The sequence below is a fragment of the Eschscholzia californica genome, unplaced genomic scaffold (genome assembly GCF_041429995.1).
Source record: "Eschscholzia californica isolate CP2 unplaced genomic scaffold, dmEscCali1.0.p SCAF_2, whole genome shotgun sequence".
NCBI lineage: Eukaryota > Viridiplantae > Streptophyta > Magnoliopsida > Ranunculales > Papaveraceae > Eschscholzia > Eschscholzia californica.
In genome coordinates, this window is record NW_028238309.1 from 45,698,847 (window position 1) to 45,719,975 (window position 21,129).

At 36.8% G+C, this 21,129-nt stretch overlaps 3 protein-coding genes across 8 annotated transcripts; all 3 read left to right on the plus strand.

Annotated features, from left to right (window-relative positions):
* The first annotated feature begins 2,605 nt into the window (after positions 1–2,605).
* ARF4 (auxin response factor 4) lies at positions 2,606–7,772 on the plus strand. 4 transcript variants are annotated; one of them, XM_086659946.1, is made up of 12 exons: positions 2,606–4,194; positions 4,292–4,348; positions 4,549–4,734; positions 4,817–4,901; positions 4,983–5,073; positions 5,165–5,329; positions 5,546–5,665; positions 5,763–5,838; positions 6,023–6,182; positions 6,274–7,016; positions 7,089–7,279; positions 7,369–7,772. In XM_086659946.1, the coding sequence occupies exons 1-12, from the start codon at positions 3,859–3,861 to the stop codon at positions 7,556–7,558; spliced, it is 2,400 nt and encodes a 799-aa protein (XP_086516072.1). In that variant the 5' UTR covers positions 2,606–3,858; the 3' UTR covers positions 7,559–7,772. The 4 variants fall into 4 exon arrangements, 2 of the variants coding, with proteins under 2 accessions (XP_086516072.1, XP_086516074.1); XR_015234343.1 differs by having other exon boundaries at positions 2,763–4,194; positions 7,084–7,279; XR_015234344.1 differs by having other exon boundaries at positions 2,970–4,194; positions 5,769–5,838; positions 7,084–7,279.
* A 3,021-nt stretch (positions 7,773–10,793) lies between these two features.
* LOC147558314 (L-type lectin-domain containing receptor kinase VIII.1-like) lies at positions 10,794–13,313 on the plus strand. The gene has a single exon (XM_086659949.1). The coding sequence runs from the start codon at positions 11,008–11,010 to the stop codon at positions 13,009–13,011; it is 2,004 nt and encodes a 667-aa protein (XP_086516075.1). The 5' UTR covers positions 10,794–11,007; the 3' UTR covers positions 13,012–13,313.
* A 3,412-nt stretch (positions 13,314–16,725) lies between these two features.
* On the plus strand, positions 16,726–21,030 carry LOC147558315 (cytochrome B561, amino-terminal protein). 3 transcript variants are annotated; one of them, XM_086659951.1, is made up of 8 exons: positions 16,726–16,802; positions 17,322–17,755; positions 18,219–18,274; positions 18,367–19,268; positions 19,372–19,555; positions 19,676–19,861; positions 19,988–20,364; positions 20,607–21,030. In XM_086659951.1, the coding sequence occupies exons 2-8, from the start codon at positions 17,562–17,564 to the stop codon at positions 20,745–20,747; spliced, it is 2,040 nt and encodes a 679-aa protein (XP_086516077.1). In that variant the 5' UTR covers positions 16,726–16,802; positions 17,322–17,561; the 3' UTR covers positions 20,748–21,030. The 3 variants fall into 3 exon arrangements, with proteins under 3 accessions (XP_086516077.1, XP_086516076.1, XP_086516078.1); XM_086659950.1 differs by lacking the exon at positions 16,726–16,802 and having other exon boundaries at positions 17,201–17,755; XM_086659952.1 differs by lacking the exon at positions 16,726–16,802 and having other exon boundaries at positions 17,345–17,755; positions 18,224–18,274.
* The last annotated feature ends 99 nt before the right edge of the window (positions 21,031–21,129 follow it).

The following is a 21,129-nucleotide window of genomic DNA, read 5'->3' on the forward strand; positions in this document are numbered from 1 at the left end:
ACTGTCTGAGAATGGTGATTAAAGGCATGTATAAGCAAGCTGGTCACCCATTAATAGGGCCAAACTAGATGTCGAACAACAGGTTGGGTATAACCAGCTTCCAAATGCTACCCAACCTACTTACATGTTGGAACAAGTTTGATATGGTTGCCCTTTGTGTTTTGATGTTTTTTATTTGCATTTAATATGATAGGATCCGAATAGGTGACTTATGTTGATCAAATACTAGAGCTAGAGTTTCATGTCGGACCATGGATATTTCGACATCGTAATAGTCGACATAATAAAGATGTCATGTAATCCAATATGGTCTAGTTGTCACACATCTCATATCTAAATGATGAAAAACAAAACATAGTTTAATGCGATGTCATGTCCCAAACTAAATACGGCTAGAAAATTTATCTTTTGTTTTTCTATTCTATTTTTTTTTTTTTGTTGAAAGTATATTTTCAAATGGTGAGTATATATTCTTTTTACTACGAGCATGTAACTGTTAAGGGGAATCGTGAAATAAATATTAAGGGGGATTTAAAAGTAAAAACTTACTAGACAAGCATGTAAGAAGTAACAAACATACATTCGAAAATACAAAAGGATGAAACAAAGACTAACAAGCTCTGGCAGAGAGATAATTGAGAAGACAGACAAATCGAACAACCTCAAACGAGAATCACCAATGGTGATAAAGAGATCGTGACAAAAGATCCAACAATTTTGTGTCTCATACAACATAGCAACAAAGATGAGTTTGAAATGATCCGAACTTGAGACTCAAAATAGATCGGTTAATTTGAAAAACAATATCTTCTAGAATGTCACTTTTGGTCAATAGAATCAATAATCGTCATTCCATTCAGCACTACGGTGTGTAAATGAGTTTAATAGCAAAAGCCATATTATTATTATTATTATTATTATTATTATTTTTTGTGCATGAAATTTCAACCAAATGGAACTTACCTTTTCCATTTCAAGGTCATAAAGGTGAAGGGTTGAAGCTAAAAGCAACAAATAAAATAAAGCCAAACAAAGAATTACTTACAAGAAAAATACAAAAGATGGGTAAGATGGAAAAATATGTAAGTGGCCTGTCAGCTAGCCTTGGGCAATCCATCAAACAACATCTTGTACAAGAGGTGTAAGAATTTTTCAACAAAAAAAAAGAGGTGTAAGAATATATGGACGATGACTCGCCCGTCTACTTATTAGATAGAAATTTGGCCCCATAAGTCCACAGGATAACTAATTATTTATTATTTTCTTGGAAATTGACGACGATCTGATACAGTCATTGCAATGATATTGATACATCAAAGATGTGATAAGTACGATAACAACTTAATTCAAACTTTTATAGGAAAAAATCTATAGCCCAAATAAACTGTAGTCTAAAGCCGAGCAACATCATTCATACCTTAACAAGGTAAATTCAATAACTAAGGAATCTATCCCCGTGCGAATCGAATTTTAAACTTCCACATTTTTAAATTTTATGTCAACATTATCCATCACTTGGACTACCAAATGTTGAGAGATAACTAAAATTTGTGTTACATGAAATATATTATAAACTTAGGTGGGTCATTAGTGCCCGACCCATTTTATAACCGTATTATTATTGTGTATCACCCTTTATTTGGGTATTCCATGTATTCCCCAATTTACCATTAAAAATAGGTCAAGTGAATCGGCAGCTTTTTACCTCACTGATAGTAGTCAAATTTTGTAATTAAAAAATAAAGACAGGGTAATTGGATAAACTGAAAAAGTTATCCCCAACTTATACATTGGCTGTTTCTTATGCCTACTGACTAGGATGGGAATTAGTTGACCACAACTGACTACGGGTTATATCATTCATCGGACTACATCGGTCGGGCTTTGAAACTCCTATTCAGTCGAATTCTCAGCTTAGTTTGGCCGGTTATTTTAAGGATTTTGATAATAAACTCTTCCAAACTCCTCAAATGTTTCGAGTTTATGGGATGTAAGATTTTCACTATTCTACAAAAGGACGCATCGGACAAAAAATATATATATTTAAGAATATGAGAAGTACATTTAATATCTGAGAAGGTATTAGTCTATTTTACACATTCTGTGAACGGGTCGCCACTATATTTTGTCAATTTGGTCAACACCACCATACAATCATCACATCTTCGGTCATCCACTGCACATATATGTTGTAATGCATATTATTATATATTTTATATGATGCAATGTGTATAAGTATTACCAGGTAAACGAAAGATACTATTACGCGAGTTATGTCGCACAAACTAATGGGTCAGGTTCGAGTGAGATGCCAAATAACACTTCAAAACTCCAGCCTAAACTATTTATTTCATCATGTCGGTCGGGTCCGGCCGAACCTCTCTTCGAATTTTAAGTACATGTAGATTCTAATAGACTCGAGTGTCCACGATAGGTTCGGGATTTTTAGATTTTTTTTCTCAGTCCTAAGCTTATTCTTTTTTTTTAGGGATGACCATATAACCGTAGGATTGGATGAGTTGGGAACTTTTCGGTAGTACAGCGGTAGTGATAGATAGTAGAGAAAGAGGCCCCCGTCTAAAATGGGAATAGGGAAAAGAAGACAGGGAAAAGTCATCAGCACCAAAGACGCAGGCCTCATTCACTTTAACAGTCGAAGTTAGTGAGAGAAAAAGTCATTTTGTTACTGGATCTAGTGATCTTCAATCGTATAGAAGAGAAAAAGACGGAGGGTTTCTGATATATTTGCAGCCAAAGATGAGGGGGGCCAACTACCAACATTGACAACTCTCTCTCTCTCTTCTTTCTTTCTTTCTTTCTTTCTCTCTCTAAAGTTTGGTTAAAGGAGTCTCTTTCATTATCAATGGGGCACTTTTAAAATCTTTAAACAAGAGACAGAATTACTGACAGAAATATAACTGAAAAGGATGCTACTACTAATCACTGTATAGAGAGAGAAAGAGTTATTCAATGAGGTCTAGTAATGAATAGTACTACTGCTTTCTCTTTCACTTTATACATACATATCTGTTTTTTTTATGAATAGTAATAGTAATAAGTAGTTCTACCCAAAAAAAAAAATATTGATTTTTCTTGTGTAAATCATGGATAGGATAATGAATTGAAAATGGGTGTTTTGAAAAAAAGAAAGAAGAAATTTGGGTTGTTGTTATTTTAGCAAAAGATGAATTAAAACCCACTTTTTGTTGTGATGGAAGGTTTTCCTAACCCTAGTGAGGGAGAAGGAAAAGAAAAAAAAGAAAAGCAAGACATGGGTGTAGGTTCTGTACTGTCTCAGCCTGCCTGTCCCCCCCACCCATGACCCAACTCTCTCTCTTTCTCTCTCTTTCTCTCTCTAAATCACTTTCTCTCTCTAAATCACTTTCTCTCTCTACATGATTTAATGAGTCTTACTGTCCACAACCCACCACCAATATTGGCTTTTTGCCTTTTGTTTTCTCTGTTTCTCTAGCAATTGTCTATGTCTGCTACTACTGCTCCCTCTGCTCACTACTGCAAATGGGAGTGGAATCATACTTTGAGTTTCTTGTTGTTATTTGATCTTCCTACCCATTTTCCTTTCATCTCTATACATATATATAAATATATTTCATCTTAAACACATAAATACTTCATCTTCTTAATCAGACAAATTCCCCTTGTTTCCTGAGCTTTTTTTGCTTTCTAATTACCACTCACAACTATGAATCTTTTCTTACTCTTTGATTTCTCTTCCACTTCTCTTATACTCTAGCTTCTTGGGTCAGTAGTGGGTGTTCTTCAAATCACTCTCTTTCTTTTTCTATCTCTAGCTTTTCATCTCCTAAGAATTATACTATATACTTGGTGGTGGTGTTCATGGAAATTGATCTGAATCATGCAGTGAAAGAGGTGGAAAATATTGAATACTTCCATGGAGACTGTGAAAAGGATGGTGGTGGTGGTGGGTGCTCTTTATCTTCTTCATCTTCTTGTTGTTCTTCAAATTCTATGTCTTCTTCAATTTATTTGGAGTTGTGGCATGCTTGTGCTGGTCCTCTTACCTCCCTTCCCAAGAAAGGGAGTTTGGTTGTTTACTTCCCTCAAGGTCATTTGGAGCAAGCTACTTCTTCTTCATCTATTCTATGCTTAGACATACCCACATTTGGTCTCCAGCCCCAAATCTTCTGCAAAGTTGTTAATGTCCAACTACTTGTAAGTTGTGACCTTTTCTCTCTCTCTAAATTGACTATTATTTTATTCTTCTAACCTCTTCTCTCTCTCTCTCTCTCTCTCTCTCTCTCTTTCTTAGGCCAACAAAGAGAATGATGAGGTCTATACACAATTGACCTTGTTCCCTCAACCAGAGGTATCTTGTTTAAATGCTCAATATGTCTTTCCCTTTTCATCTTCCCTTATTTGTGGACTTCCTTAAAAGAAACTAACTTGTTGATTTCAATTCATTTCTCTTTCATTTACTATGATTAGCTTCTTGATTTGGTAAAGTATATCATCTACATAGCACATATTCAATAATGTTAGTTTCTTTCATATATTTGTTTTGTTTAGTTGGGGGATAGGAATTTAATGGGGAAAAGTCATCAAGGAGTAGAAATGGAGGAAGATGATGTTGTCGATTTACCGAGCAAATCAACCCCTCATATGTTTTGTAAAACACTAACCGCCTCCGATACTAGTACCCATGGTGGCTTCTCCGTCCCTCGACGAGCAGCGGAAGATTGTTTCCCACCATTAGTGAGACTTCATTTCCCTTTTATACTCTATTTTAGATAGGCTTTTTTTCAAAGGGGGCTAAATGTTGTTTCATGTATTCTAGGATTATAAACAACTAAGGCCATCTCAAGAACTTATCGCCACGGACCTCCATGGAGTTCAATGGAAGTTTCGGCATATCTATAGAGGTGCATTTATAGATATCTTAGTATAACGATATCTCGTTTAGGGTTAACATGTTATTGAACTTGAATATGCGCACTTTTCAGGTCAACCACGTCGCCATTTGCTTACTACTGGGTGGAGTATTTTTGTAAGCCAGAAGAATCTTGTTTCAGGAGATGCAGTTCTTTTCCTACGGTAAATATGCCCAACTAGATTTTACTTCGTACAGTTCTCTCGTTTTTGTGAGTTATACTCTGGTTTCTAAGATAATGTGTTGGTTTTGTAGGGGAGAAAATGGAGAGTTGAGGTTGGGAATTAGACGGGCGGGTCGACCTCGGAATTGGATACCGAATTCAATTTTTGGAAACCAGAATGTGAATCTTCATGTTCTGTCTCCAGTAGCTAATGCCATGGCTACCAAAACCATGTTTCATGTTTTTCACAGCCCAAGGTATACCATCTCTTCATTCTGTCCAAAATAATGAATCACCCGAAAAACTATGACTTCTTTACTCTATGATCGTACGGATACTTTAGGTGATTACAAAGCTTGTTTAGGGTAATTTCGTTATACTTTTAATACACTATTTATATACAACAGTTTAGCAGGTTTCGGCACAAACTACACCATATTATAGTATTGAACTATTGCACATGTTCGATGCAGGGCAAGTCCTGCGGAATTTGTTGTGCCATACCAAAAGTATATGAAAAGCATCAATCACCCAGTGACCATTGGGATGAGATTCAAGATGAGATTTGAAATGGAAGATGCAGCAGAGAGAAGGTCAAACAAATGCTATTTATTGTCTTCTTCAGTCAAATTATTCTCTCAAGAAGTGTTATTGAGATTTGGGATGAGTAACGATGATTTTAATTTGCAGGTGCAGTGGTTTAGTGACAGGAATTGGTGATCTAGATCCCTTTAGATGGCCTAATTCAAAATGGAGATGCTTAAAGGTACTTAAATTTTGTTAAACTTATCTTCATATGATGATTTGTTTCTTCCATTTTCATATTATTATTTCCGCCGTACTTTTTGATTGAAACATTAAGAAGTTGTTAATGTCCTTCTACCGACGTTGCCTTTTTTCTGCAGTCTAAATTAGCCTTTATATATGAGCAATTCCTTGATCTCCAACAGGTCATTTGGGACGATGATCTTATGGGTAATCATCACGACCAAATTTCTCCATGGGAGATCGAGCTATCTTCGTCCGTACCATCTTTGAGTGTCCAATCTATCCCGAGGATGAAGAAAATGAGAACACTGGAATCAACATCTCCTAACCACCCTATCACAGGTAAAATCTTGTCAAAGAATCTGGAAAAACTAAATGTGGAAATTATCATTCTTAATCTTGTTTGGATGCGGACTTTCTGTTTTTGAAACAGGACGGGTCGAGCTCTTGGATTTTGACGAATCCGTGAGATCATCTAAGGTCTTGCAAGGTCAAGAAAAAATAGGTTTTAGATCACCTTTATATGTAGGTGATGAGAAAAACCAACTAGTGGACTTCACAATGCCCAATCCAACTACCCAAATTCTTCCATCAACCGGGTATCAGGAGATCGACGCTAATAGGCGTAATCCCTCACAGTTCACTACCTACACGGGCTTTATGGAATCAGCTAGATTCCAGGTCTTGCAAGGTCAAGAAAATTTCCCTTCACTCTCTGTTCATGGAAGAACCGATTTCAACCAAATTGGTTCCCAAAAGAGCAATCGACTTTCCGATATGTTCAACTCTTACCAGAGACCGACAAATTTCTATCCTTTAGCTTCAAACAATCTCAGAACCACATTTTTGCCTAACACTGGTATGTTCAGAGAAAACAATGATTCGGTTACCAACTTCCATAGAGAGACTATTCAATCCAATATCTCGTCCATCCAGAGAAGGCTCGCTAGTGTAATCCCAGAAGAAACTAGCAGCCCAAGTGGAACCAGTCTTCTGAAAGATCAGAACTCACCAAACAATTCATCTACTCCGGCTTTTATAGAGACAGATCTGAAAAATCAAGAAAATGATCAAGTCCAAGATGGTACCAAAGCTTGTAAACTTTTCGGGTTTTCATTAACCGGAGAAGTTTCAATATCAAACACAGAGAACTCTAGCAAGAGGAGTTGTACTAAGGTAAGGGAACTTGGGTATTGACTATCTTTGCTTAATTCTTCATGTTGCTGATCATAAATAACATTAGTGAAGGTTCACAAACAAGGCAACCTGGTTGGAAGAGCTGTTGATCTCTCAAGATTGAATAGCTATACTGATTTACTAAGTGAACTCGAGAAGTTATTCAACATGGAAGGGCTTCTGAAAGATCCTGAAAAAGGATGGCAAATTGTTTACACAGATAACGATAACGATATGATAGTTGTCGGAGATGATCCTTGGCAGTAAGTTTTCTATCTGTAAATTGATCCAAAATCATTAAGTTTGTTTCAGTTTATTCGATTCCTGTTTCTAACTTGGGCTGTATTTTCAGTGAGTTCTGTAATATTGTATCGAAGATTCATATTTATACGCAAGAGGAAGTCGAAAAGATGACTACTGGAATGATTATTGTCGATGACACTCAAAGTTGCTTGGAAGAATCCCAGGGAGGAGTTATGGATGTCGGAAAATCTTCTTCGGTTGGTCAACCAGATTCTTCTCCAACCGAAACTAGAATCTGAAACCGGTAAGTGAGGTTTAGGGACTTGAAGTTTGCTTCGACTATGGTTCTATGATTTGCTTATTGAACCAGACAATTTATCTATCATTTGTTTCTTGTCGAAGTGATATATAAGAAGTTTAGTTTGTTCTACTTAGTTTGGGTTATGAATTGTATGATATATACATATTGTATTCCTAATATTTGCTTAAGAAAATATCAAGTTTTATGATTAAGACCATCATTCACAGTTTCTGCACTGATTCATGATCAATGAACAAGAAAACTTTCCACCATTCATAATATGTATAGACAGTGAGCAAATTCCTTTAGTTCCTTCACCTGTATAAGATCAAAACCTTACTCGAAATGAAAATGTTAACTAGGATAAGGTGCATTCTCTCGGACGATCTCTTAGTGACGTCGACTTCAGTGTGTTAAACATATAAAACACGATATTGGACTCAGTCTTAGGTATCAATGAGGTTCGAGTCAGTTATCAATCAAGTAGCATCTATACATAGATGGGAAACTAGGATAAATTACACTTCTCCTAAATGTTACTTGCTGGTCATAATCAATATGATAAGTTGAAAACCTTAATAAACCATTCATGGCCTTAAATATAGAAGAGGGGCAGAATAACAGAAAAGCTCTTCTGCAATATTATTTGAATGAGCTATAAATACTGAAATCCTTGAAATATCTTTGTAATAAGGTTCTTTATATATATATATATAGTGAAAATCATCGTGCTATTGTTCGATGTGGAGTTGGTCTCGCCTACCAAATCATCTGAATTTTTTTTGTATTTCGTGTGATTATTTACTTTCATTATTACTTTTTTGAGTGTCTTTTTAAATTCGTTACAACAATATTAGATACATGTATAGACCCCTTCCTATTGTGGCAACAAGTTTTGTATATTTATGATGTTGGAATGCGCGTATACAAATTGTACAATATAAAATTGACTATACATCTAACACTTATATAGTGTTTTCCTAAAAAATTGAATGACCCAAGTAACTTTACTACTATTATCAAAAAAAAAAAAAAAGTAACTTTACTGTATCTCATAAAAAAAAAGTAACTTTACTATGGTTGATGAAATATCATCCCTATCATTTATTATTATAGTTGTTGGGTTTGAATATTAGGGTGGGAATTTTTGCCCATTAGTCGAAACCGCCCACGGGCACCCGAGCCCAACGAGGACCGTGGACGTTCCCGCCCGTCTAGGGTATAACCAGCCCAGCCCGCCAAGTTTTGGTGGGCAGGCATGGGTTAAAACCTCTACCCGCGCACCCGCCCACGCCCGTATCCACTTAACCCCACCCAATGATAACCAACCAAATTACATCAACTTTGAGGGTTGATGAAGCCCAACAGTCCATGTTGCTGGCTTAGTTGAGATGGTAAACAATATGTTTAAGGGCAATCACACGAACTCAATGCATTGCTTTGCAATGGCCCAAGAGAATTTCGAGTAGAATACTAAAGTAGTCTTTTGCTTTGAGGGAACAAAGAGTAAGATAAGTTTATATTATACCTCATGAAAATTCTTCATTAGTTTTTAATGTGAGATTAAATTCCTAAAAGGAACAACACAAATAACGTCTAATTTTAATCCCACATTGTCTTTTTAGAATCAGGAAAGGTGTTTGGAGATTTTATGAAAGCAGAAAAGTGATTTTTTTCAAGTCATAAGATTACCCGCTACCCGTCCGCCCATACCCGAATTACCCGAGCTTCTTAATGCGCTTGGGCGGGTAATGGGCAAGGCGAATTTCAAAATTGCCCGCCCGATTAACCCGCTTACCCTAATAACCATTGAAATTTTGTGCCGGACCCACCCGGCCCGATGCTTCGTGTGCCCATGGACGGCCGTCCCTGCCCAATTCCCGCCCCTATGAATATATATTCTTTAGGGAGTTTTGGCCAAAACTCCCTAAGAAATTATGACTTTAGTTAAAAAGGATTCATCAAAGTTTTTTAGGCTTCACCTCCCTGATGGCAATTATGTAATTTTCAATTTCAGTAAAAAGACCAACCTAACCCTAGTCTAAGAAAATACCTTGCAAACACCTTGCACTGCCTTGCAAACACTTTGCACTGCCTTGCAAAGCCTCGCAAACACCTTGCAGAGCCTTGCAAACACCTTGCAGAGCCTTGCAAAAACTTTGCAGAACCTTGCGAACACCTTGCATAACTTTTGCAAATACCTTGCACAACCTTGCAAACACCTTGCAGAGCCTTGCAAACACCTTGCAATGCCATGCAAATGGTTTGCAAATTAGTTTTTGAATTGATTTAACATGAAATTTGTTACAAATTATTATATATTGTCTAATAGAATGTTGTATCGAAAAACTAGCTAAAATCCCTACAAATTCATAATAGTCATTTTATAAGCTCTAGCACCATCATTTTACATTTCTTTGAAAAACTTCCAAAGCTTTCATGAAATTCTCAATTTGAACATAAATACCAATCATGATTATCCAAGAAAAAATATTTCTCACAGGCATTTCATCTAACAACTTTATTGCTATTTCAATCAACCAAAGTCTTGTATAACCAACTAACGTTGCATTCCAAGCAACAACATCTCTTTCAAGCATTTTATCAAACACATTGCTTGCATCAACTATACTTTCACAACTTCCATATAAACCCAACAAATAAGTTTGAACATAAACATCAAAACTAACAAATTGTCATCCATCATTCATAACTCAATGAAAATAAAACAATGAAGAAGTTGGATTACACCTTGAAACACTATCAAATTCTCCTTCCATTGAAAGTATATAAAACTTTCTCTCTCTAGAATTTAGAACCAAAAACTAAATCAAACCCCTTAAAAGCCTCTTCAAACAACAAGCAAATAGATTAAATCACCAAAACCTAAAAACATCAACTTATCTTATAGCCAAAATCGATTCAAACCCCAGAAATTCTAATCGGCATCGACAATCCAACTCGGTTCGTTCATAAGAAAAACTCAAGTTCCTAATTTATTAGTTAGATTATTACTAGGTATTTCTAATTGAATGAAGGGTATTTTTGACTCTTAAAAAGTTGGTGCTTTTAAAAATGTCCTTCAAACCTATTTTTATAACTTACTTGGGCCTAGCTAGTTAAAAAGATGGGTTGTCTTTTTAACAAAAAAATACAAGAAATTGGGCCTCCAATTTCCTGTATTCTTTAAGTATCTTTATAGTTGAGATATTACTTATTACATTATTATTGCAGTAACAAAGATTCCTCCTTTTTTGTCTCCCAAAACATAGCCGTTGGAGACACCCACCTCTCACAAATCTTCTCATCATCCGCCTATATTCTTGTGTTTCTTTCTAGATTTCAGACACCAATCACAATCTCTCTCTCTCTCTCTCTCTCTCTCTCTTCAACTCTGTAAAACCCCAAGCTGAAATTTACAATAATGGGTTCTCTATAATTTTAGCAATGCTGAAGTATATGATCTTGTCAGCTTTAGTTTATCTCCTTCTCTTGCTTAATTTTCATGGAGTTCATAGTGAGAAAACGAAATTCGATTTTGGGTCATTAAGTCTTAATAGTTTAAAGCTTCTTGGAGATGCCCATTTAAACAATGGCAGTATACATCTCAATCGTGATCTTTCCGTTCCAAATTCTAGCTCTGGTAGAGTTCTTTACAGTAAACCCATTAGATTCAGGAAACCTGGAACTCAATTTCAGTTCTCATTTTCAACTTTCTTTTCCTTCTCCATTACCAACTTAAACCCATCTTCAGTTGGCGGAGGACTAGTTTTTTTAATCTCCCCAGATGATCAATCAGTTGGAGAATCTGGGGAGTTTTTGGGATTGAAGAGATCTTCATCTTCTGAATCTAGTGGGTTTGTTGCAGTTGAATTTGATACATTAATGGATCTGAAATTCAAAGATTTAAATGGAAATCATATTGGGTTGGATTTAAATAGTTTAATTTCTACTGAAGCAAGTGATTTGGATAGCATTGATGTAGATCTCAAGAGTGGAGATCTTGTGAATGCTTGGATTGATTATGATAGTCAAACAAAACTGTTCAATGTCTCTGTTTCTTATTCGAATCTTCGACCTAAAGATCCCCTTCTTTCGTTCAATATCGATTTGAATCTGTTTGTAAAGGATTTCATGTTTGTGGGTTTCTCTGGATCAACTCAAGCAAGTACAGAGATTCATAGTATAGATTGGTGGAGCTTTTGTTCTTCTTTCAATACAGTTTCTTCTTCTGGTTCACCTGCATCACCTCCAACGGCTAGTTTTCCTGGTCCTTCACCATCTCCATCTGGTTCTATTTCAAGCTTAAAAACCCAAGGAAAAACCAGTTCTCTCAAAAGGAAATCCATGGTGATTGCAGGAGTTATAACATGTGGGACAATTTTTCTGATAAGTTTAGCTTGTTTTCTAATCTGGGTATTCTTTACAAGATTCAAATTCATCAAGAAAACAAATTATATACCTTTAGAAATCATCAAAACCCCAAAAGAGTTTAGTTACAAAGAGTTAAAATCAGCCACAAATTGCTTCAATTCAACAAGAATTATTGGTCATGGTGCATTTGGAACAGTCTATAAAGGTATAATCCCTGAAACTGGATCAATAGTAGCTGTAAAAAGATGTAGACAAAGTGGTAATCAAGGAAAGTCTGAATTTTTATCAGAGCTATCGATAATCGGAACTTTAAGACATAGAAATCTTGTTAAACTTCAAGGTTGGTGCCATGAGAAAGGAGAAATTTTACTAGTTTATGATTATATGCCTAATGGAAGTCTTGATAAAGCAATATTCGAGTCGAAAATTCCATTGCCATGGATTCATAGAAAAAGAATTTTAATGGGTATTGCTTCTTCTCTATCTTACTTACATCAAGAATGTGAAAACCAAGTAATTCATAGAGACATCAAAGCAAGTAATATAATGTTAGACGAATATTTTAATGGTCGATTAGGCGATTTTGGATTAGCGAAACAAATCGAACACGATAAATCATTTGATGCAACAATAGCAGCAGGAACAATGGGTTATTTAGCTCCTGAATATATTCTAACAGGAAGAGCTACTGATAAAACTGATGTTTTTAGTTTTGGTGCTGTGATTCTTGAAGTGATAAGTGGAAGAAGACCCATTGATAAAGAAGTTAATTTGGTTGAATTTGTATGGAGTTTATATAAAGAAGGAAGATTGTTAGAAGTAGTTGATGTTAGAATTGAAGGTGAGTTTGATAAAAAAGAGATGATGAAAGTGATTTTGATTGGATTAGCTTGTTCAAATCCTGATCCAATGGCTAGACCTGTAATGAGATGTGTGGTTCAGATGTTATTGGGTGAAATTGAAGTTCCAAATGTTCCAAAATCAAAACCTTTAATGTGTTTTAGTAATTCAGACCTTTTGTTGAGTTTGCAAGATTCTTCTTCTTCTTCATCAGATAGTAGCTTTCATGGTGGTTGAAGAATTTGATGGGTTGATTTAGTCATCTTAGATTGTTTGAAATATTAGTTAAGAGGCTCTTAATGTGTTAACTTATTAAATATGTATTTATGAGAATATAAATTTATTGAAATTATTTAACTTGGACTATATTATCATTGTTACAACTGTGGTGTGGCTGCCCATATAACTCTCTTTGTGCTATGGCTTTTCCACCAACACCAAGTATGAGTCTCCCTTCAGTGTACTATTTTACTTAAGAGCTACAACATTTTGTTTATTACTTTGTTCTATGAGAAGTAATACTTGTTTATTACTTGATATATATTTGTGTATACTACTCTCTCTCTCTCTCCAACCTATACCGTGATTCCATGTACAATTTTGTAACACATTGTGCGCACCAACGACGTCCTTGGACTTTAACCTATTTGACAAGAAATGAAGCACACGTAACTGTACGATCCCTGAGACACTGAGGTGGTGTCGGGCAAAGGGGCTCTGGCAGTCAAAGTTTGACTTGCGATATTATCGTCGAGAGGAAATTATAATCGCTTGTCTATTACTTCCCATGTGAGTATGTATGAAAGAGAATGATGGTTGTTTTCAGTACATAAAGTACGACAGTCTTGTGCAGGAAAGAGAAAATAAATCGCATGCCTTTTTAATGAACAATCATCCTATTTGTATAAGAGAGAGAATGAGATGCCTATCGTGGAGGAATGACAGTTGTCCTCTATTGGAACGCATGTTGTTCAAGGTATGAGTGGAATGTCTGTCGTAAAAAGGAATGTTTGTAAATATGTTGAAGGAGATGTCCTTCGACTAAAGATGCAATGCAAGCAATTTTTCAGATAGGACAATTGATGAAGAAGATCATCAAGTCCGGACGATTTAGGGATCATACTGTTTAGCTAGAAACCAACTACGATCGTCGAATCACGAGGTGATTCGCAGCTAACTTCGTTCGGATCCTACATCGGATTACACCAAAGAGCGTCGACTTGATCTGAAGATATGAGGGATGGGACATATAAACATGGGTGAGACTCATAAATATATCCAAAAAGCCTAAAGAAAGTCAAGGCAAATATAGTATGAAAGCCCGAATAAAGGGGTATTTGGGTCGAGGACTTAAAAGGCATTTTAGGGCCCATTAGTGGGTCGGTCATGCCTTGGCCGGCTACACTAATAGGGTCGGCCAGATCTTCCCATTAGGGCTTAGTTTGGCCGGCCATAAGAGAGGAATAAGAACATAGAAACTAGTTTTTATTTCCTGATAAATCTTAAACCTCCATCTATTTTGGTCTTTTAGGAAACCTAATTAGGGTTGAACTCTAACTTTGGGATTCTATAAAAGGCTCTCATTAGAACAGATTTAGGTGTGAAAAGTTCTCAAGGAGATTTCTTATTCTACAACATCAAGTAGAGTAAGAAAGAGAGAATAGTTCCCAACTATTTATCTAAAATAAAGAAGAAATGTTATTCGTCTAACCACCATTAAAGTTCTAGCTAAACTTGAGGTGGAAGATCAAGTTGATTACTCGGTGTCTAAAGTAGAGGAGCTACAATTGGAACTCTTAGTCTTCTTATGCAACCGAATAGTTCGTGAGATATTTAGCGATTAAGGTAATCTCTAAACTAACTTAGTTACATTATTAGCTTATGCATGAGATTCTGGGGATACTAATTTTAAACATTAGATGTTTGAGATTCTGCTTAGAACACCAGGATACACCATAACCCAACATATGTATGGTGGGTAAAGTGGAACGACTATCATTCAAGGTGTGTATGAGAGATAAAGTTGAACGCCTATAGTTCAAGGTGTATTTGAGAGATAAAGTGAAAAACATGTCTTAGGAATTGATGAACAGTCGTTCTGTACGTGAGAGAAACTAAGACAGTCATAGGTTGTTTGCTCGAGAGTTGCATGTCCTTATCTCTTTTTACCTCGCCATTTTATGGTCTCCTTGACAGCTTGTCATTTTGAATACCGTAACGCTCGAGTAACAGTGATCTTGAATGACAGTAACGCCTCTTCAATGGGTATGACGATATCCTTTCGTTAGATGTCACTTTGAATGATGGTAACACTGCTTCAAACAACTACATTGATGGAAGACTTGGAGATGATCACGAGGGAGTTAATCTCCCGCTCGAACGTCTAACTTCTTTATCCAATATGTGCATTTGCGGTACACAAGCGTTTTTTGTTATTCTGGGTGTTTAGAGGTGAGAGGGTCAAGCCCACTCGATATTTAGTTCGTGAGTTTGGTTGTTGTGTGAGCCTATTTAGCGTAAATTTTTTTGGTCCATACACACGTTATCAACACGACTCTTAGACCAATTGGGCGAAGAGACGTTGTTATACTCGTTTCTCTCAAAGCAAACCAACTTGTTAAGTTAGCGGTAAAGGTATAGTATTTTTAGTTTCTGGTTTCATTACATCAGACCTAAACAAATCTCCTGTTATAGATTTAGACGAGTTTTGTTAGTGTTTCGCAAGCTTTTACGATGTAATATTTTTTATGTATAAAAGTATTGATTGGAATAGTGTACTATGCCCTTCTCCAATCTACTTAAATCTTGGCTGTCATGCATGTGTATAATGTACATTATATAAAATATCCTAAAATTTACTATTTATTATATGGTTCGATTCAGTTTAGTTCAGATTTCAAAAGTCAGATCAAAAGACCGAACCAAACTACTCCTACATGGTTTTCAAAACTTAATAACCAAGATAATTCAGTGATGGTTTGGTTCGGCCACAAAGACACCAAACCTCAAAAAATTGTTTGGATGGGATTGGTTGAAATGGTTTTGTACAATCCACCACCATTTGTCCCTTTGGTGCAATGGCAGGACATCCGTCTTAAGCCCATGAGATCTTAATATCGAGTTTCGGTGAAAATAGTTTATTACCAAGATTTATTCCATATAATTTAGGTATTAAATAAAGTAGATGTTGTCGGGCTTGCTTTACGCTCTTTGTTGTCGGGTTTCAGGCCTCTTTAATTATTAGTTTAACTTAGGCAGTTATCATGCTTATCACATGTTAATGATGCATCGATGTCTTGTAACGACTAACGTAAATCGTTGATTTTCATCAAAAAAATACGTACATCGTAGACGACTTTTCAAAAAAGAAATTGTTTTTTGTACAAGGCCAGCGCTTTGGGGAAAGCAAAATAGATTCCGGAGTGTGAAGACTTGGTCAAAAATTGGTCAATTTTGTTTGACAATTTTATTTTGTAAGTTGTTAGAGGAAAATAAAAATAAAAATAAAAAACTCTCCACCTCACTCCACTCTCTCTCCACCTCACCCCACTCTCTCTCCACCTCACCTCTCTCTCTCCACCTCATCTTCTCTCTCCCCACCACTCTCTCTCTTCTTGACTAGGTCGTCCGGTAGGAAAATTTTTAGACCGGCGACCATGAAAAAAATTTCACTCTCTTTGTCTCTCTCTAGAAACTCCGGCGAAAGAGTTTCCCTTTGCCGGAGTTCCGGTCTGTTGAAGAACAGAGAGAGAGTGATTTTTTTTTTTTTTCATAGTCGCCGCCCGGAAAATTTTCCGGCCGGCGACCTAGCCGGAGAAGAGAGAGTGAGGTGGAGGGTTTTTTATTTTTATTTTGAAACATATTCTCCATAAAATATGTTTTCCCGGAAACTTTTCAAAATTTTGCATATTCCCTTTAGAATTTCACACCCCGGTTAGCTTTCCCCAAAGCGTTGGCCTTTGTACAACCCTAGATAGAAGTTAGAACAAACCAGATCTAGCAACACGATTTGTATCTGCACCTTAAGAGCATCCCAACGGCCCTCCATAACGCCATTATCTGGCGTTATGGTGGGGTTGGGGAACCCAACAGCCCTGGATATCACCATTAATCTCCAGGGCTGTGAAATGGCCGGCTACTGTTCCTCCTCACCAAAATGGTGAGATGGTGGGTCCCACACTTTTTAATTCATTCTTCATCTTCTTTTTAGTTATCTTTTCTTTTTTCATCCCTTGAATCATTTTAATGTTTATGTTTGGTCCTCATAAAATATTTTTATTTAGTCCCCATAAAACAATAAAATGTAGTAGTGATCTTAATTTGTAACTTAAGTCTTACATTTCCAATTGTTATTTTAATAAATTAATTGCTATCTCATTTTATTTAAAAAGTGAGTATTAAAAACGATAAAAATGAGATTTGGTGTGATGAATAGTGATTTGGTGCGAGTTTTGGTGTTTTATCTTTGGGTTTAAAAATTTGAAAACACCAAATAAGATTCATTTTCGGTGAATAATTTGGTGGGAACCATTGGGGAAGCTCTAAAGTTGAGTATCTGAAATCTCCAATCGGGTACAGTGTGGATCTGAGGCCCATCTGGAAGCCCTAAAATTGAAGAGGAAGCCCTAAAATTGTACTCACTACCCAAGTTCCCACCAAGAACAAAGCTTTTGAACTGAAAATTTAGAGATGAACACTTACAGTTACAGTCAAGCTTCGTTCATGGCGGTCTAGTTCATTTCTTCTTCAACACCTGACTGGACTGAGAACAAACCCTATTTCCTCACATGGCGGAAGGAGGTGTAAATGGAGTCGGAGGAAGCTCTCCGTTAGAAAAACCCTCAAAATTCTCTGTTTATCAAAACCCCACATTGGAAGCAGCATTAACAGCTAACAGTCTTCGCCCTACGAAATCAACATTTCTATGCATTCTCTCATTCTCAACTGCTTCTGCTTTCGCCCTCCTTAGCATTATTTCCAGGTAAATTTGTTTGTTTTTGTAGTTGTTTTTTGTTAAGAAACTAAATTACTTCATTCGTAGAAGGTAAGATCATTCTAGGGTTTCCTTTGCTAGTTGAGTTCACTTGGTTTTAATCGAGATCACTGGAGGTTTTACCTTTCTGATAATTGACTTTACTGTTTCAAACAAACGCTTCAACGAGAATTAGGGCTTTTCTAGGGTTTTGTTGAACTTTAATTTGTTTCATCACTTCTGGTGTGTTTTTTTCATTGTCTGAATCTGACTCATCTGAATCAAATGCACCCAAAAATAAAATCAACCGGCATTCGGATGAACCAGACAAAAATAAGGAGTCTGAAATTTGGTTCAAGTCAATTCAGACCCCGAGTCAGATTCCTAACCTGATTTAGAAAAATAAAAGCACCATACCTCAATTTTTGAGCTTAAGTTAATTAAACAAAATGTTCATCTGAATTGTTTGAAGGGAAGAAGGATTCATCAATCATATGGGACTCAAATATGTTTCTACCACTACAGCCTGTGAGTTACTAAACTTGATTTTGAACCTAAAATGCGATTCTGATGTTACTTAGTATGACAATATCACCATCGTCGTCTTTCTTGTGTTTCAGATGTGCTTACTAAAGTTACAGAGTCCATATTTGGTCTAATTTTCATGGGGACCATATCTGCACTCATCAAAGCTTTCTCTCTCTGGAGAACTGGTAATACTACGAGTTCGTCATCTACTGGAGAGAAGAAGCATCTAACGTCTCGTCAATTGGGACTTCTCGGAGTAAAGTCGAAGCCTGTTGAGAGGGTTGATTTTGATTCTGCAAAGAAACCCCCCAAGTCCAAAACATATAATCCACCTTCTCCTTCAGATGTTCTTTTCCCAGTTCATCATTCAGTCTCTGGTTCAAAAAGTCGAATTGGTAGTCAGAATCCAAAGACCAACACTGAACCTTCGATGGGATCATATTATAAACCATCTAACTCCCCAGGGTCCCCATCTTCTCTCTACCTTGTTCAATCAGCGTCTCCTCCAAAACCATCAGTGCAAACATCGCCTGGTATTGATCGGGTTTTCTCAACCCCTTGGTCGAAACAGCGATCATCTAATGCAAAAGCAATCATGTCAGAGGAAATGCTTGAACAATTTTTAGCTGACATGGATGAGAGAATCACGGAATCAGCAGTAAAAATGGCTACACCACCTGTTACTTATAATTCTTTGAACATATCCAGCCCCGGTACAGGTACAGTTGTCAAGTCGCCTAATACTTCTGGAGCTAAAAGGAGTACACCACTTAGGCCAGTGAGAATGTCTCCTGGTTCAAAGAAGTTCACTACTCCTCCTAAGAAAGGAGAGGGTGATCTTCCACCACCAATGTCAATGGAAGAGTCGATTCAAGCTTTTGATCATTTGGGTATCTACCCTGAAATCGAACAATGGAGGGATCGCCTCAGACAATGGTTTTCTTCTATTCTGTTGAACCCATTGCTTGACAAAATTGAAACAAGTCATATTCAGGTTTTGTTTTCTGCTTCTGTTTGATTTTAGAACTTGTGAAATCCAGGGTAGGCATTCTAGGGCCTTATAGTTGATCACGTCACAAATGTTCTTATGTTTGCAGGTAATGCAATCTGCTGCCAGGCTTGGTATTTCGATCACTGTCAATCAAGTAGGAAGTGATTGTGTTGGGACTCCAACAGTGTCTTCAGTTGACGGGGCAAAAGAATGGCAACCATCATTTACTCTAGATGAGGAAGGACTTCTTCATCAGCTACGTGCTAATCTTGTACAGGCTCTTGAAACTTGTGAGTGTAATTTTCCTTTTAGTACTTAATCGCACCTTTTCTTCTCTTAATTTCATTTGCATGTTTTATACTTCGCTAGATTCTACTATATATGGATTGAGGTATTTTCACTGTTTGCAGCAAAATTACCTTCAAGCAATCTCCAGCAATCCCAACAACAAAATGCTTTGGTTCCCGTTATACAAGAATGTATAGATGCCATCACTGAGCATCAGAGACTTCATCAACTCATGAAAGGTGAGTGGGTTAAGGGATTGCTGCCGCAAAGTAGTGTCCGGGCAGATTACACAGTGCAAAGGATTCGAGGTAGATCTTCCCTTCACAACTCTCAGCATATGTTTGATCTCGATAGAAATTTAGGACCCAGCCGAAGGCAATTTACCTTATTCTAGTCAGTTTAACCGTGATTGATCTGTTTCTCGATTTTCACAGAGCTTGCTGAAGGCACATGCTTGAAAAACTATGAGTATCTCGGAAGTGGCGAGGTTTATGACAAGGTGAACAAAAAGTGGACGCTTGAGCTTCCAACTGATTCTCACTTGCTGCTATATCTATTCTGTGCTTATCTGGAACACCCGAAATGGATGTTACATGTGGATCCTACATCCAACACCGGTGCACAGTCTAGCAAGAACCCGTTATTTTTGGGAATTTTGCCTCCAAAAGAGAGATTCCCTGAGAAATATGTGGCTGTTGTATCTAGTGTGCCTGCTGTTTTTCATCCAGGAGCTTCTATACTGTTTGTAGGGAAGCAAAGCCCTCCACTTTTTGCCTTGTATTGGGATAAGAAGTTGCAGTTTTCTCTGCAGGTAAGTTTCACTCTGGGTTGTATTACCATAAGAGTTATCCTCTGTTACCATCATTATCGGCTTCTTGCTGACTCAGGTGGCTATCGTATTTATGCCTAGCTTATCAAGATTCTTGCTTGCAAGAACCTCACAGACGCTTTTTCACATTTGGACTAATGCCGTCAGATGTGATATTGTTATGAACTTAACCTGTTTTTCCTTAGTTGTGCTGAAATCTTCTTTTGTGGGTTTTTTTTTTTCAGGGAAGGACTGCACTGTGGGATGCAATCTTACTTCTCTGCCACAGAATAAAAGTGGAATATGGAGGCATAGTGCAAGCCATGCATCTTGGTTCATCAGCATACTGTATCTTGCCTGTTATTGATTCAGAAACTGATGAGTGAGAAACTTGATCATCGGCAAGAAGCCGAGCTTGAAATTTATAAATGCGTTAATATTCCTCTCACTCGTACGATCTAGTTTTCCTCCCTAGTTTGGCAGGAATGCTGGATTTGACAAAATAGTTTCGTAGGATGGATCCTTTGTGGAGGTAAGATGCAGAATGTTTGATTTCTTGGATTGCTGTAAGATCTATCATTTCCCTTATGTGAAGTTTAAACGCAGAGATCTCCTGATTTTGGTATTGTATAACTTTGAATTACTAATAAGAATTGAGATCTTTTGTAAGGGCATGGTTGACTTTCATAGTTATTTATTAAGGGTTCCTGAAATTAAAGGGCTTTAAAGAAACAAAAAAGAAATTAGGTTTGATTGATCTATTACTGC